Source organism: Rhinolophus sinicus, chromosome 16 (assembly GCF_057876585.1).
Source record: "Rhinolophus sinicus isolate RSI-liver-muscle chromosome 16, RSI-T2T, whole genome shotgun sequence".
Classification (NCBI taxonomy): domain Eukaryota; kingdom Metazoa; phylum Chordata; class Mammalia; order Chiroptera; family Rhinolophidae; genus Rhinolophus; species Rhinolophus sinicus.
This window is the reverse complement of record NC_142516.1, coordinates 100,476,138-100,492,042: the sequence shown is the minus strand read 5'-3', so window position 1 is coordinate 100,492,042 and position 15,905 is coordinate 100,476,138. Positions and strand designations below refer to the sequence as shown.

Below are 15,905 nucleotides of genomic sequence, written 5' to 3'. Positions count from 1 at the left end.
TCTTTAATAAGTTGTCATTTGTCCTGTAGAATTTCTGACAATCTGGGTTTTACTGATTGTACCCTCTTTGACCTTTAATATCTTACTCTGTCTCCTGAATTTCCTGTAAAGTAGTAGTTACATCTAGAGACTTGATGAAATGCATGTTTGAGTTTTTTAATAAAAAAAAAATGTGAGTGATGCTGAATACTTCCTCTTCCATCACATCAGGAAGCATATAATATATGATTTCTCTGATGTTAAGATGGATCCATGGGTTCAGGAGTTGTTAGCCTGACTCTCCAGTTATAAAATCTGTCATTAACCTAATGGTTTTAGCAGTCACTGATGATCACTACCTAAATCCTTATTTCACCGGGAGTTGCAAAGTGCGATGTTCTAATCGTATCATTCCTTCTTCATGCATTACTTAGAAAACTATAATGAAAAAGAATTTAATCTCCCATGATCTAATTAACCTGAAATACCTTTCATATATAAAAGGTAAGATAAAAGGCAGGATTTTAAAATAATGAGATAGTTCCCTGGCATCTTACAAAGGTGACCAATTAATTTTCTTTATTTTTGGTATCATTATGAATCCATGGCTTAAAATACTTTTCATGTGTTTCCATGCATTGCTGTAATTTGATGCTTAAAACCCCCGTCATAAGCCAATGAGAGCCCCTCAGTTTGGCTACTTTGTCCATTTGGCATGGTCCTTCATCATCATCGAGGTGCTGTTCCACCATTGTCCGTTTCCTGCCCCAGACCTGAATTAGCTGTTCCTTTGAGGAGCACTGGTTGCTTTTAGTGGGAGATGGAATTTAGAAACCACAATCTGGACACCAGGGGTGCAGAGCAGGACCTTTGACCCACCAGTCTGGATGTTGCCTCCATGCTCACACCAGTCAGAAGCATATGCAATTTTAGTGTTTTCCCAATGGAACATTATAAAGGATTGTCAAATTACAAAAGAGTAACATTCCAAAAATTTGTAGATTGATTGTTTTGAAAGCCGAAGGTGTGCCAATAGAAACAATGTTCCAAAGAATAGTTGTGTCCAAAGCTAGCTCCCAGATGCATATGGAAGGGAGCTGTGTAATATTAGTAGAGCATGGTACCTACAGTCTACTACAAGTTTGATACTTTACTCCAGAAAATACTGTATTCTGAGTTCAAATATAGGATAAGTATACCAAGAATATATTCTTAAGCATTACTGCTCCTCACTGTGGGGATTGGGGTTGATCTGGTCCTGGATGGGGAGGTCTGACCTCATCCCATGCATTCAACTGCTATATGAACTTGTCCTCTGTTACATACAGGCTCCAAGTAGGGATGGGACTTCACTGTGTGTGACAGAGATTGGGGGTTCAGCGCATCTAAGAGTGGATTGTACTGTAATCTGTTCCCTATTAGATCTGGGATGATCGAGTCCAGGGGAAGGACAGGTGGGAAGAGACAGAGCCCCGTAAGGCATTAGTACCTTACTAATGGAGAAAAGGACGATCATTGTTGTTGAGACTGGTTTGAATTTTGGGGTCACCTCTAGACCATTGTTAATGCACTAAAAACAGAATACATGTTTCATCAAAGGGAAATAAAGTCATGTAAATGATGTGTCATTCCAACATAACAAATAGAAAAACGGTTACCCTAACGTAATTTCCTTTTAACATACCTGCTTTTAGATTTCCTTTGTTGCATTTATAACTGCTACGGAAATGCCACCTCTTCATCAACATGAAGAAGAGAGGTTCTTCTTAAATGCCAGAGGCCAAAAGGAAACTCTGCCCAGCATAAGGGACTCACCCACCAAGCAACTTTCTGTTGTCGTGCCTTCATACAATGAAGAACAGCGGTGTAAGTCCTATTTGACTTTTTGGTAAGGGGTAGTTTGGGAAGAAAAGGAAATTTAAGGTATTGGATTTTACTCTCTTTGCCAGAGCATGAGTAGATGTGGGCTGTGGTGAGGATGTAGTTGGTAGTTGCAGTTCAAAGAGGGGAGATGACTATTAGCTGTAAAGCTATGAGCATCATGAAGTACGGGACTGAAGTGTTCTAGAGGAGTGATGAGCAGGATACGAACAGAAGACAGACGTTCCGGTGGGAATGGCCACTGGCGAACGTCCCAGAGGGGCTTCTTAGATTAGCAGGACTTTTGCCGCCATATGTAAACTGAATGTGCCAGGCCTTGATAAATCATTTTCTAAAGCAATTTTTAATATACTATTTTGTCTTTAAGTGCCTGTGATGATGGATGAAGCTCTGGGCTATCTAGAAGAGAGACAGGTATCATGTTTTCTCTTTCATTATGATGCCTCCAATTAAAACTAGATCAGGTCACCAACTCGTGGACCCCAGGTTAGATCCACTGTGAGGGGCAGTGGCGGCCATGCTTGGGCCATCATGATCATTGGGTCTCCCCATGCTCAGCTCATTGCCCCATGCTCAGCTTGTTGCTAGGCAAGCCCAGCACGTAGCAGGTTATAGATGTCTAGGTAATACATGAAGGAGGAATGATACGATTCGAATATTCTACTTTGTATATTTCCAGAGGCAGGTGAGTTACCCCAGAGCAAATGGAAAGCTGAAATGTCTCTTTTGTACCCTCCCACCCACTTTTTAGCCTCTCTTGCCTGATGATATACTTAAAATAGCATGATAGAGTGTCTGCAGACTTTGTATGCCAGCACAATGCTGTTTTTACTCTTGTGACTTTATTTCGGTTGAAATTATTTTGCATTTTATTATTCCGAAGAGTTTCTCCTCATTTTTTTCCCCTCTTTCCCTGCATAAAGACAACAAAAGTAATACGTGCCCCTCTTTTGTAGCATTAGCTGCTGTTGGAATCTCCTTGAAGATTAAGAAAGCAAATAAGCTTTGTGGCTGCTTCTGTTTTAAGAAAATTCCTTGTTTTGATTTACTTTGATTTTAGGTTTTTTGTATAAAGGGAAGATAGAAGATTCATCAAAAGAGAGGGGTCCCTATTACTTACTCAAGAAATTAAAGAAAAAAGGAAGAGAATGGAGTTCTTATTAGTATGAGGCTTCTTTCGCTTCTATTACATGTAATCTTCACACCAGCCACAAAGATGGAGGTTTTTTGTTTTGAATGAGAACACAGGCCAAAAATGTTAACTTGCCCAAGGTCCTAAGGCTAGGACGTGGTGCATCCAGGTGGGGATCTGCACTCTCTGACTTCAGACCTCATGGCCTTTTTCCTCATATGCCTGCTGGCCTCTCTTGTGCTCAGTGCAAGAACCTGGTGCCGTGACCAATGGGGCATGGCAGGCGAGGGCAAGAGTGGGATCCTTATAGAGATTTAGTCAGCGTCCGCCCTCTGCTCCTGCCCAGGGTCTCCTGTTTGTTGGCCTTTTTATTTTATGTGGTTTGTGCACTTCTTTATATACATATTTGTACACATCCATACTAAAACAATTGTTTTTTAAATTTCTTGTAGTTTTACTAGAATTCTTCATGACAGTTATGCCAAATCATGGTATTTAATTTTTGCTTCTTGCAGAAACAAGATCCTGCATTCACTTACGAGGTGATAGTAGTTGATGATGGCAGCAAAGACCAGACTTCGAAGGTAAGTAAACTTGCTTTTAGAATTGCCGTTAGATAGAGAAAATATAGAAAAATTTAGTAATTGTAAAATCTTATGTCCACTCATCAGAGAACCATAAAGCTTTGCTAAATAGTCTCCATTGCTATAATGTAGATAGTAAAAGAAGCAGAGAGATTTCATTTATGGAAAGCTGTTCCACTGTTCCATAAGACCAGGGAAGCTTTGAAGATCACCAAATTAGGACAGAATGTGCACAACCACTGTTGACCTTGGCCACTAGGGAACCCCCTTTGTCTATTAACTTATGGTTCCTTTTCCCTAAGCATGGTTCTATTCTTTATGTGTACCTTACCTATCAGTTTCTGAAGTCATGCAAATAAGAAGATGCCTTTATATTCCCCCTGGGTGTCATTTGGCATACCCCCATCTAGATTTACCCATGGGGGGCAACAGTATTTTAGGGTCTTATGTCCTCTCATTGCTCCATTTCTAGACCTGTGGCTGCTGGGCCCAGGTGCGCTAATTCTTATAAAGGTGCATTTAGTAAATCTTGTCAGTGATCCCGATTACTCTCCAAACATCCAAATGTTTTTATTGTTAAGTAGGCTTCATATTTTCTTATTTGACATATTTCTACGAGTGAAAGACTCATTAATTCATATTCTTGTTAAATGGTAACATGTTGGCCCTTAAAATAAACGCACAGTGAAATATCTGTTCAGTTGATTATGCATCAGTAATGATTTTGTTAAATACCAACTATGCATGAAGTGCTAGACACTGGATGGACTGTGCATCCCTGAGCTTGCCCCTTGGGAGGAGCATCTGCCAGGACAGTCGTGCAACATGTCTACAAATTCTGTAATGCAGGTAAAAAGTGGGGCCGAGAAAATGCTATAAAAAATTTGAGAGAAAGAGAAGTGATTTTTGAACTAAACCCTTAAGCATGTTTATGACTACAAACATGGAAGATAGTACATTCAGATTGAAAAAACTGTGTAAACAAAGGTATAGAGGCCAGAAAGTATTGTGAGATCTGTTTTAGGAAGAGTAAGTGCTGCACTTTGCATAGTGAATATGACATGAACGCAGACTGTTCCAGCAACTTATTAATACGTGAAGGGCAGGGCATCGAAAATCAACAATTGGGCGCCTGCAGCTGAGATGACGGAAGCAACATCAGCCCAGCTGGGGAAAAGCTAGTTTTCCAGTTCTCACATGCTCCCTCATCACAAAATTGCCACAGCTCCAAATGTCACATGTCCTGAAGCTGTTAAAGCGACAGCCAGGATGTTAAGAATTATCTTTGAGTGCCCCTTTCCTTTTTAACTGGGAATAAAAACCTTTACCAGAAACCTTACGTTCCCGCAGACCTCCTAGAGTTCATGAGCCAGAACTTGGTGGCATGACCACCCAGGCCTGTAAGGGGGGCTGGGAAAGTATTTGGCAAAGAGGATTTGGAGCAATCATGATTCATGTCCCAAGGTTGCCCATACTGTCACTAGGTGAGACGGGGGCCATGATAGCAAGGAAGGAGGAGGCATTGTCTGTCGGGTAGGCAGCTAATCGTGCTTACCTACCACAGTGCTATAATAGGAGTCGGTACAGGGGGCTATGGCTGCATTTGTTGATTGAGATTAATTAATTCTAGACTATGTGTCAGGCACTAGAAGTAGTAATCTTTGCCTTTAAGTAGCTCACCACCTAATGAGAAAGGTCTGTAGTTACATTATGTGATGAGTGATGTAACAGTTGAATGGGAAAATGCTTTAGGAGAACATATTATTAGAATTATACTCTCCTTTTTCTTGGAGGAGTGTGAGGGTAGGCATGGAAACCAAGAAAAAGACACATATTTGAGCTGCGTCTTAAAGTGGCCTGACAGGAGGGTAAACACCAAATGAGAATAACTTCACAACTGCCTATGGAAATGAGTGCCAAAAGGAAAGGGTGCCGAAGATTAGGAGTTAAGTAGAAAGGCAATACGGAAAAGCAAAGGGTATGAGCCGTGCTATAATGGCTTGAAGACTACGTAAGTGAGGAAGAGATGTAGATAGCAGCTGTAGGTCACTGTGTCATTACTTTGATTATAAATCAAAAAATAATGGCAGTTGCTTAAGATAATAGTGAAATCAAAGGAAAGTTTTTAGTATGCTGGAGCCTTGAGCACTTTTAAGGCTGTGGAGCCAGCGGAGAGGAAGAGATTGAAGATTCAGAAGAGGAGTTACGGCATGAGTATCTGCTGAGAAAGTATTTCAAGTGAGATTTAGGGGAAATGGTGCGGATACAAACAACCTCTCTGGGTAATAAGATCAGTTGTTGACAAGTAAACAAGTCGTTAAGCACTATTGGAGGCCCCGTCACAAGTATGTGCTAGTCGATTAGCAAGTGGATTTTATCTTTTCTAGCAGCTCAATAGCTTAGGTACGAGAGTTGACACAACAAGGGGCAGCTGCTGGCTATTCTGGTGGTTCCTCTGTAGGAAAGTGAATTCTGACTTCAACCTCGTAGGTCAATGTCAGATCTCGGCACCAGGAATTCAGTAACCGAAATGCACAGTGGGTATAATCGAGTCACAGGAAGAGGGCAACTGGAATAGTAAGCAGTGTTTAAGCCAAAATGAGAAACCCACTTTAAATTGCTATCTTGAAATCCAAGTAAATTTTTTTCTCACTTTTATGTAATTTGACAGGTAGCTTTTAAATATTGCCAGAAATACGGAAGTGACAAAGTACGAGTGATCACGCTGGTGAAGAATCGTGGGAAAGGTGGAGCTGTTAGGATGGTAATACAGTTTCAATATTTTTATCTAAAATATAAAGATATTTTGAATAACCTCTCTTACAGCCTATAGTACATGTATATTTTACAGCTGGCTAGTTGAATACCAACATTTCAAGTTAGTGGGAAATTACTTATTTAATAATAACTTCATATATATATGTATATTTGATCAAATCTGAAAATATGCCATATCTATAACATACTAGGTGATACGGAGAAATATGTTTACCTTAATCAAAGTTTAAAATGTTACCGTTTACCTCTACGTGTCTTTGATAGTGTCATTTGTATAATAAGATTATGTGACATTTATTTATTTATTTATTTGCAGTTTGCAAAATGCTTTGTGTATAAAATTTTACCTTTATGAAGGCACTTGCTAAGCGTGGTAGCATGAACTAAGATCAGCCTGACGTGGGTCTGTCCTGAGGAAATTTACGGTCTAATAGAAAAGGTGATTGTACTTAGAGAAGTGCAGATGAACTGCTATAGAAACTGCAAGGAAGAACTTACTTTCAGCGGAGGCATATCACATAGGAATCAATATCCCCTAACAAAAAGACCAAGAGTCAAGATATGTGAAAGAAAATCCAAATAATAGTGCTCTAAATGACTTAGAGTTTTATTTATTTTGCCCCCCCTTCCCCAAAAGAAGTCTAGATATGGACATTCTAGAACTTGTTCAGCAACTCCATGCCGTCATCAGAAACCCAGCTCCTATTTTCTTCATGCACACAGGATGACCCCTGGAGCACTAACCATTACATCTACATTCCTGACAGGAAGATGGGCAAAGGGCAAAAGATGCATGCCAGCTGGTTTGTCCACTTTTAAGGAGCTTTTCCAGAAGCTCCACTCAATGACTTAACTTACTTATATCTCACTGGCCAGAACAGTGTCACAGGGCCACCCCTATTTCCAGGGAGGCTAAAAAATGTTTATTCTAACATATTCATTCCCAACCAAATGAGGGCTCCATTAGTGAAGAAGGAAAGAATAGATACTGGGGCAGGTCACGAGCAGTCTCGGCCAGGCACATGAAGTAGCCGACTTCACAAAGGAGATACTGCTGAAGCCAGGCCTCCCGCCATGGTGAGCACCAGCTTCCAGTTGCTTATGGATTATTTTGATCTGGACAGTAAATTAACCGCTTCTACATAATTATCACACGTAATCCTCCTCACATCGCCTCATGAGGTTAGGTCCTGTTATTTTGATTATCCAGATGAGGAATTGAGGATAGATAGGTAGAGTAACTTAGTCAGGGTCACATAGCTATTAAGTCCAGATTTGGAGTAGGTTAGTTTAAGCCTGACATCCATATTCTTCCCCTCTGCTACTATATGGAGAAAGAGGTGAGAAAACAGAAGAGCATGCCAGTCAGCAAAGCAAGGAAAGCCACGTCGGAACTCTTGGGATATGTCCTAGAAACAGTGAGTTTGCTCTGACTGGGTCACAACATACAAAGGAGAAAAAGAAAATAGGATTGATGCAGTATCATAGTGGGCTTTAAATCCATCCATCCACTTATTCAGCCAACATTTGAGTTTCTACTATATGTCAGGTACTTTATTAGAGATACCGAGGTGAAAGACACCCATCGTATCCTTAAGGATACCACAGTTTACCATTGTTGTAAATGCTGTAATAAAAGTATATGCAAAATGTTAGCACCACCCTCTGCCTGGGAGGAGCAGCAAAGATTCCCACAGGAGGTAAATTTTGAATGGATTCCTCAAGGAGGAATAGGGATTATTCAGGCCAAAGCTGGGGCAGGGAGCTTGCAGAGGAGGAACTGCTAGTGGTACTTGTGGCTTGACTTTAGAGATAAGGCCAGAGGGGTAGGTGGGTTCTGATCAGGAACTTCAGACGAGGTGGGGGCTTTTAGACTTTTATAATCAACAGAGCGACAGTAGCCAGTGTGTAGTAGTTAGCCAGTGTGTAATCTGTAATGAATATTATTTGGATTATGGTAGTGACATAACAGAAGAGAGGAGGACAAATGTAGGAGGTGTTTAAAATGAGGCAAAATTGGATCAGGTGATGGGGGAGAGGAATTAGTTATCAAGGGTCTTGGGAACCACTGGCAGAGGACCTGGTTTAAGAGACAAGATGTTGAGTTGAGTTGGAGCCATATTAAATTTGAGGTTCCAAGTAGTGGTATCCAGAATAGCTTGGGAGAGAGATGAGTGAGTCATCTACATATGTCAGATAGTAATTGAAGCCATTAAGTTGGTAAGGAAGAGGGAATAAAGAAGCAGGGCCAGGAACCAAGCTTTGAGGAAATGAGGCACATGAGGAAGAAAAATTGGAGTAGTCAGAGGGCATAGGGAATGACTGAATGGCAGTGAAGTGAAGGCCATTGGCGGTAGCATGAGAGAGTGGTAGACATTAAAGAATCCCCCTTTGGAAAATAAATAAATAAATAAATAAATAAATAAATAAATAAATAAATAAATAGATGAAGCACCTCAAACCAGTTAGAGAGCCAAAGGCAATTTTCCATTAATGCTAAATAGTAACTTCCAGTTCACCCTTATTACGTATCATTTAAATAGTCTTTTCTTTCTTTCATCCTTCCTTCCTTCCTTTCGTTTCCTTTCGTTTCCTTTCGTTTCCTTTTGTTTCCTTTCCTTTCCTTTCCTTTCCTTTCATTTCATTTCAAATTCATGGCTACAGGTTTTGTACCTTGTAATGTTTTCTCTTTTCTAAAACTTCATGTATGTCATTCAGGTGTTAAATATAACATTTTTATTTCTGTTTTTATTTGCCCATATTCTAACGGGTATGACAAACATCACAAATACTAATTCGTGGACCCATAGCATAGAGTAAATGATCAAATTTCTGTCTACATTTGTATTACATGTATCTTATCTATATTCACACTCTTATGTGATATCAAAGCTGTATTTTACTGAATCAAACCATAAATATGTTTACATTTAAGAAATAGTGAATTCACTCAAATGCGCCATGAAAGTAAGAGTTGATGTTTAGTTTATTTTTGTGTGAAATCTACACTCATAGAACCATATTTTACACAAAAGACCAATCAGTCAAAATTGAGTGGCATAATTTTGCTAAGTGTCAGATGCCTCAAATAACATGAAATAGTATTTGAATATATCCAGACTTACTAAATTTTACTGACATTCCATATTTCTTTATTCAACAATTAATGTAAAATATATTAGATTCCATAGTAAAGAATACGAACTTCGGAGCAAATTTGTATTAGGTTGGTGCAAAAGTAATTGCGGTTTTTGCCATTTTTAACCTTTTAAACTGCAATTACTTTTGCACCAACCTAATATATATTATATCTGTTCCATCTGTTCACAAATATGTTCTTTATATGCTGCTCTAAGTAGCCGCTGATCCCTTAAGCACCATGATACATATACATACAATTCATACATACTGTGTATGATAGGTGTTTCACTTTTTTAATCTTATTGATGCAGAATATCTTTAATTTGTCTAAATTTGTTTTCTATCTTGATATTTTTGAAATGTGACCTCAAAATGTTTTTAAAATCATGAAGTAGACATTAGATACATTTAGGAAGATCTTATCAATGTAATTTGTTTTCAGTAAACTTTGGCCTACTGCTGCCATTTCATACCTAATTATTTCACTCTTAGATATCTTAAGTGAAGCAAAACAGACTGATATGTCATTGAATTTAACCTTAATTCTAAGCATCTTTCTTTTAATTTTTAAATGCAGGGTATATTCAGTTCTCGAGGAGAAAAGATCCTTATGGCAGATGCTGATGGAGCCACAAAGTTTCCAGATATTGAGAAATTAGAAAAGGGACTGAATGAGCTACAGCCTTGGCCTGTGAGTATAAGAGTATAGTTTAAACGATAATCAAGAATGCAGGGGTTCTGAAGTAAAACGAAAATGGAGCTTACTTGTAAGTTAAAAAACTAGGGCTGTTTAGGGTGTGAATTCTGTATACGGGCCCCCAGAAGAGCTAGTCATTTTATTATAAACATTCACTGATTTTCTGAGGTTCACTTGACAATTACTTGTTTAATATTCTGGGTATCTCTTGATTTTTAATTGCCTAACTTATATTTATCATGCATATTTAGCAAATGCTTATTTAAAAACATAGACTGAGACTTCCAGGAAAAGAAAGTGTGAAATGAAACTGGATCACAGAATTTTATTTTTGATGAAACAAAGTAGCAAGCACTCAAAAAAGATTATGTGCAGTCTCATGCTATAACTTCAGAAAGTAAAGGTTGACTTTCACTCAGCATAATGCATTTGAGATTAATCGATATTGTTGTATATATCAGTGATTGATCCTTGAGTTAATTGCTCATTAGTATTCTGTTGCATGGGTACACTACAGCTTGTTTATTTGTTCAACTGTAAGGGACATTTGGACTGTTTCCAGCATTTGGCAATTACAAATAAAGCCAGTATCAACATTCATGTTAAAAAAGAAAAAAAAGAAAAAAAAAGTTGAGGAAAGGAAGAAACTCCTGGTGTCACTCCCACCTTTTAAAAGCCATTTAGAGAAAGAAGATGAATTTACCAAATTCTGATCTTTTACCAAATACTCCCAATCTGGAAAGAATCAAATGGAGAATGAGGAAACACCCTAGGACAACATCAAACAATACACCTACTTACCATCACACAGCATCCCAGGATTTCAGCAGAAGCAAGAAAAATTGCTAGGTCTCACCATTTTCTTTGTGACAGCCCTTCATAGAGTAAAAGCTGTTTTCCATTTGTCTTCTCTATTTTAGGCTGTCAATAGTACTTCCAGGTATTAAAAAGTGTATTTCTTTTTCTTATCATCCTGGTCATTTTCCATTGAATATGCTTTGGTTGGTGTGGACCTGGTTTCCACAGTCCACTGTTACCTCATATACCCAGCTCTTTTTCATATCCATTGCCAGTGAACCTGGTTTCCCCATCCTAATACTGTTGTAGATGTTGTTTTGTTTCTGTATTTCTTTTGCTTTGTTTTATTTAGGAATGGAAGTGTGGCTCTTATCCTTATTAGATGTCAGCATGTCCAAATTCAGTTTTTCGAAGTGAAGGATCTTATTCTATCTCTAATGCAATTGCTGTTTCCTTCTCACTTCATTTAAGCAACAAATTTGATAAGCATGCCTTGCATATATTCCCTTAAGCCCTAATAACAATATTGAGTAGAATAGTTCAGAAAATAATGAAACCGGAATATGGGATTCAAAGTAAAGTCCCAGAGAGACTGCCTTGATTGAGTCACTAGATGGCAGTAGTTAACTTAAATGTCTTTCACAGTATTGTTTTGATAGGCTTTGCTGTATGTTCTTCAATGGAGTCTAATGTTTTCTTCTCAGCTGATCTTATTTTTAATTGCAACAAAAAGAAATTTGCTACTACTTTTTACTAGTATTTCCTCTTAGAGTAACCAGGTCACATATTCTAGTCTCATTATTCTTATATGATGAACTTAGAAAGTTGCCTATAATTCCTTCTCTGAAGATAATTGTTCTTTTAAGATTTAAAAATAAATGTACATAATTTGAGTTTTGTATGACAAATAAAAATAGGGCTTTACATTCAGTTCCAAGTATTTTATTTGTATTATCTTTTTTTTTTAAGTACAAACCTTTTCTCTAAGCTCTTCAGTTTCCTAACCAGTAGTTATTCCATTTCTTTTAATAAAAATTGTGCTTGATTTTATAGTAATTTTTCTGAGCTAAGTATATATAATGATCACTTGTTTAGTGGCTTAATTATTTGAAGTAGAATCAAAAATCCCTGACCAGGCAAAATAGATGACAAGAAGTCTGTATACCATAATCAGAGTAGCTGCTCAGGCCCTGACTTGGACCTTAAATTCTCACTTAGACATAGTTCCAACAAGCTTTGTTTTTAGGGTTTTAAGGCCACAAATACTGAACGGTAATGTGTGAAAGAGATAACAGAATAAAATCCATTAAGGAAAACTATAGGAAATAGATGTTAACCACACACACAACTCAGTCTGGAGTGATTGCTAACTAATGACCTGAATGTTCCTTTGCCTTCACTATAGTAATCTTGGCCAAGTGTGGTTTTGGTACACCACTGTTTCATGTGTGTATGCATGGCTTTGTTGGCCCTTCAACAGAACAACATGACAATTACAGCTTCCCTTTTTGTGGATCAGGTGGGCAGGTCTGAGAGCCTATTATGTTTGTCTCACCCTCTCAGTTTGTGGGTAGATGACCAGGCTTCCAAAAGAGAGCCCTTAACTTCCCAAATCATTAATTTTATAGACCAGGTAGTTACACAAGCATTTTGCTCATATGTTGGTGAAAATCAAATAAAGGAGAATATGAAAAGTAAAAAGGCAGTCTTGGAAACATAAAAGGAGGTAGACTGTACATAATAAAATTCAGTAGATTCTGTCTCAGCAGATCACAAAGTTTGTTTCCAGACCTCTGAAGGACAAGGGCTGCCTATCAGAGCAGGTGTTTAAAACAACAACCTGGTGTGAAAGTGGATATTTCTTAGAAAGGGAAAGCGAGCTTTTTCTGTAAAGTGCCAGAGAGTAAATATTTCGGGCTTTGTGGACCATGTATGGTCTCTGTTGCAGTATTCTTCTTTTTTTAGCAACCTTTTAAAAACTATTCTTGGCTCTCAGGCCATCCAAAAACAGACAGCAGGCAGGCTTTGACTCACAGGCCATAGTTTACCACTCTTATTCTAGAAAATTGAAACCTTGATCTTAACAACCATGATTTTTGCTAACCACAGAAATTTTCATAAATTTAATATCCTCATGGTTATCAAGAGAGAATACTCTTACTTTAAAAGGCAGGAAAGTTATAAGGCACTGCCCTGTGAAAGAAAAGGAAAAAAAGGAATGATGTTGCCAAATTTATCTGTTGCGTCTGTGCAGGTTGATACAATATTTTTTTAGAACAAGTTGGAAATATGAATCAAAAGCTTTAAGTAATTCACATCCATTGACACCGTAATACATATCCACTGATCCCAGCTTTGAGAAATTTATCTCAAGGAAATAATTAAGAATGTATGTAAAAATAAATTTTCAAGGATTTTTGCTTACTTTTTTAATATTGTATATCAGTGTTTTTTAATAAGAGGAAAAAGTAGAAACAATTTAAAATGTCCAATATTAAATAACACTAAGTTCACTATATAGTGACTATTATACATAATTAAGTGGAAAAAGCAAATTTTAAACATCTGGAGCATATGTAAAATAATGTGTTAACATCTGTTGTTTCTGAATGGTGGGATTATGGATATCTTTTCAAGTTTTTTTTTTTTTTAGATTAATTTATTGTTTGTTTTTAACAATGAACCTATGTTGCTTTTGAGGAAAAAAAGGAAGGGAAAGGATTTCTTAATCAAACCTTAATTTTTTTAATGAATAAAACTTTTTCTTAGTACTTTGCTTCATATACCAAGTTTTTTGTTTCTGCCCATATTGAATATATATGACTAATTTTACTATCTGACTTACTAGTTTCTAAATTATTTCAACTTTTTTTATGTCTCGACATCATTTGCAGTCAGTTGTCTTTTGGAGTGCCTGTGCCAATTTCCTTTTCCGTTTCAGTATGTTTCTTAACTTTGGATGTGGAGTTCAAATAGATCTAGGTTCAAATTCCACAGAACTTGAACAATTTAATCCATCTACCTCACTTTCCTCATCTATGACATAAGGACAATGAGCCCAAGTTCATAATCCTGAGGTAATGATTAAAATTTTTTAAATGTTTGTCTAGTATTTAGCATGTGTTCAGCATTCAGTAACCATTATCTCTAAATTATTAATATTAGTCTTTGTGCTTGATTATCAGAGTTAATTCTAATGTTACTGTTTATAATTGTTAATGCAGGTTGGATTTACCTAGTTCTAGTCTATTCTTTCTCTGAATTGTGAGAAAAGACTTAACTGAAGAAGTACTAGGAAAGAGATTCTGAATAAGCATTTCTTTGTAGAATATAATACAGTACCACTTTTTACCACTTTTAAAAAGGCCAGCTGTCATAGTAGCTAAAATATTTATTTTTAAAACCATAAAAATTTCAGTGATACTCTGAAAGAGGCTTAAAAGAAAGAGACTCCATGTCTACATACATTTTCTAATATGAGCAGTATTCAAACAAGAATATCCTTCATTCCTGAAGGAACAGCTAACTATTCTAAAAGCTACTTAGGTGAGATCAGTATCAGGGATTCAGTTCTTACATCAGAACTTCAGATAGACAAAACTCTTAAAAGCTTTTAGAGACTTATGATGAAAGAAGATTTTGAATGAAAGCTTTTGGTTTTGGTTTGTTTTTAGTTTAATTAAATGATTTTTTAACTCTTCTAAGTCTCTGAAAGGTAGATGTTCTTTTTCATCAATCGCTAGTAATGTTACTGTTCTGTTTGGATTCAAAGTTAAAGCTTATTTGCCATATACTATCTGAACTTTTAATGTGGTTCCTCTTTAAGAAAACCATTCTCTCCCTCCCTGAGCAAAGTACCTCTGCCAGGAAAAGAAGGAAAGAAATTATTCTTACTATTAAATAGGAAGCAAAGTATATGACAGATAATTTCCAAAAGAAAAAAATGGACGGCTAATAAAAATTCCCCAAAAGTTTATCATTTTATTAAAAAAAGGAAATGAGATCACGTGTGGTTATATTTCCCCCTTATCAAATTAGCAAATAATTAGTATCCTTTAAACCTAAAAAGTACAGCTTTAATAATAAATACCTTACACTGAATTCCCTTGTGGTTTGAGACCTAAATAAATATTAATTTGGGAAACAAACATCTTTCAGAAGAGTTGAATATATTCATTAACTTTATGTACATCCCTGTACTGTTTCTTTGTGCATGGCTGTTGTGCATGAATCCTTGGAAGGGGGATTGAGTTGTCTCTGCAAGAGCATGTTTGTATTAACCATGGCTATAGTAGACCTAATTGGACTGCAAGGTCAAAAAACAAAACAAAACAAAACTGAGTAGATGGAAGCTAAACTCATTGGTTGATATTTAATATGAGTTAAGGGTTACCTATAGAGGCAATTTTCATTCCAAAAGCAGTGTTTATTTTCACTTGAGACAAAATTAGACCTTTCCGGTATCTCTATCTTCTTTCGGTAAACAGGGTTGAAAGTGCTTAATGAGAGGTTAGGTGGGGCCTATAATTGAAAAGTTCTTCCAATATGCAGTTGACCCCTTCCATCCGATCCCTTTCCATTGTTTTTGAGTTTATACCTAGTTGTATCAGATGAGGTCAGCTTGCCACTTGATCAAGATTGTAAATGATCAAATGACTTAGCCTGTGAATACAAATGCATATGTACACATGTATATAATATACATGTTTGATTTCCACAATTCACACGTAAGTGTATTATCCAAGTGAAATTGCATATAATGTGAAGTTTGTTAAAATTTAAGTGGTGTTGGTATTAAAAAAATGAGAATAATTAGAACTGCAAGAATTTGATGAAATAGTCAATCATACCCAGTTAGTGGGAATGTAAGGAGACTTAAAGAATAATTTGGTCCATATACATTAAGCACCTTCAT

General features: G+C 37.0%; 1 protein-coding gene across 4 annotated transcripts in view; it reads left to right on the top strand.

The window, feature by feature from the left end:
* Nucleotides 1–15,905, top strand: part of ALG5 (ALG5 dolichyl-phosphate beta-glucosyltransferase) — a 43,020-nt gene that overhangs the window by 3,107 nt on the left and 24,008 nt on the right. For 3 of the 4 annotated variants that reach the window (XM_019736595.3, XM_019736596.3, XM_074330008.2), the window contains 5 exons: nucleotides 1,674–1,845; nucleotides 2,228–2,274; nucleotides 3,508–3,576; nucleotides 6,248–6,340; nucleotides 10,073–10,186. In XM_019736595.3, the coding sequence (XP_019592154.2) occupies nucleotides 1,674–1,845; nucleotides 2,228–2,274; nucleotides 3,508–3,576; nucleotides 6,248–6,340; nucleotides 10,073–10,186 (495 nt within the window). The remainder of the gene's footprint in view (nucleotides 1–1,673; nucleotides 1,846–2,227; nucleotides 2,275–3,507; nucleotides 3,577–6,247; nucleotides 6,341–10,072; nucleotides 10,187–15,905) is intronic. The other variant, XM_074330009.2, reaches the window with a different exon arrangement.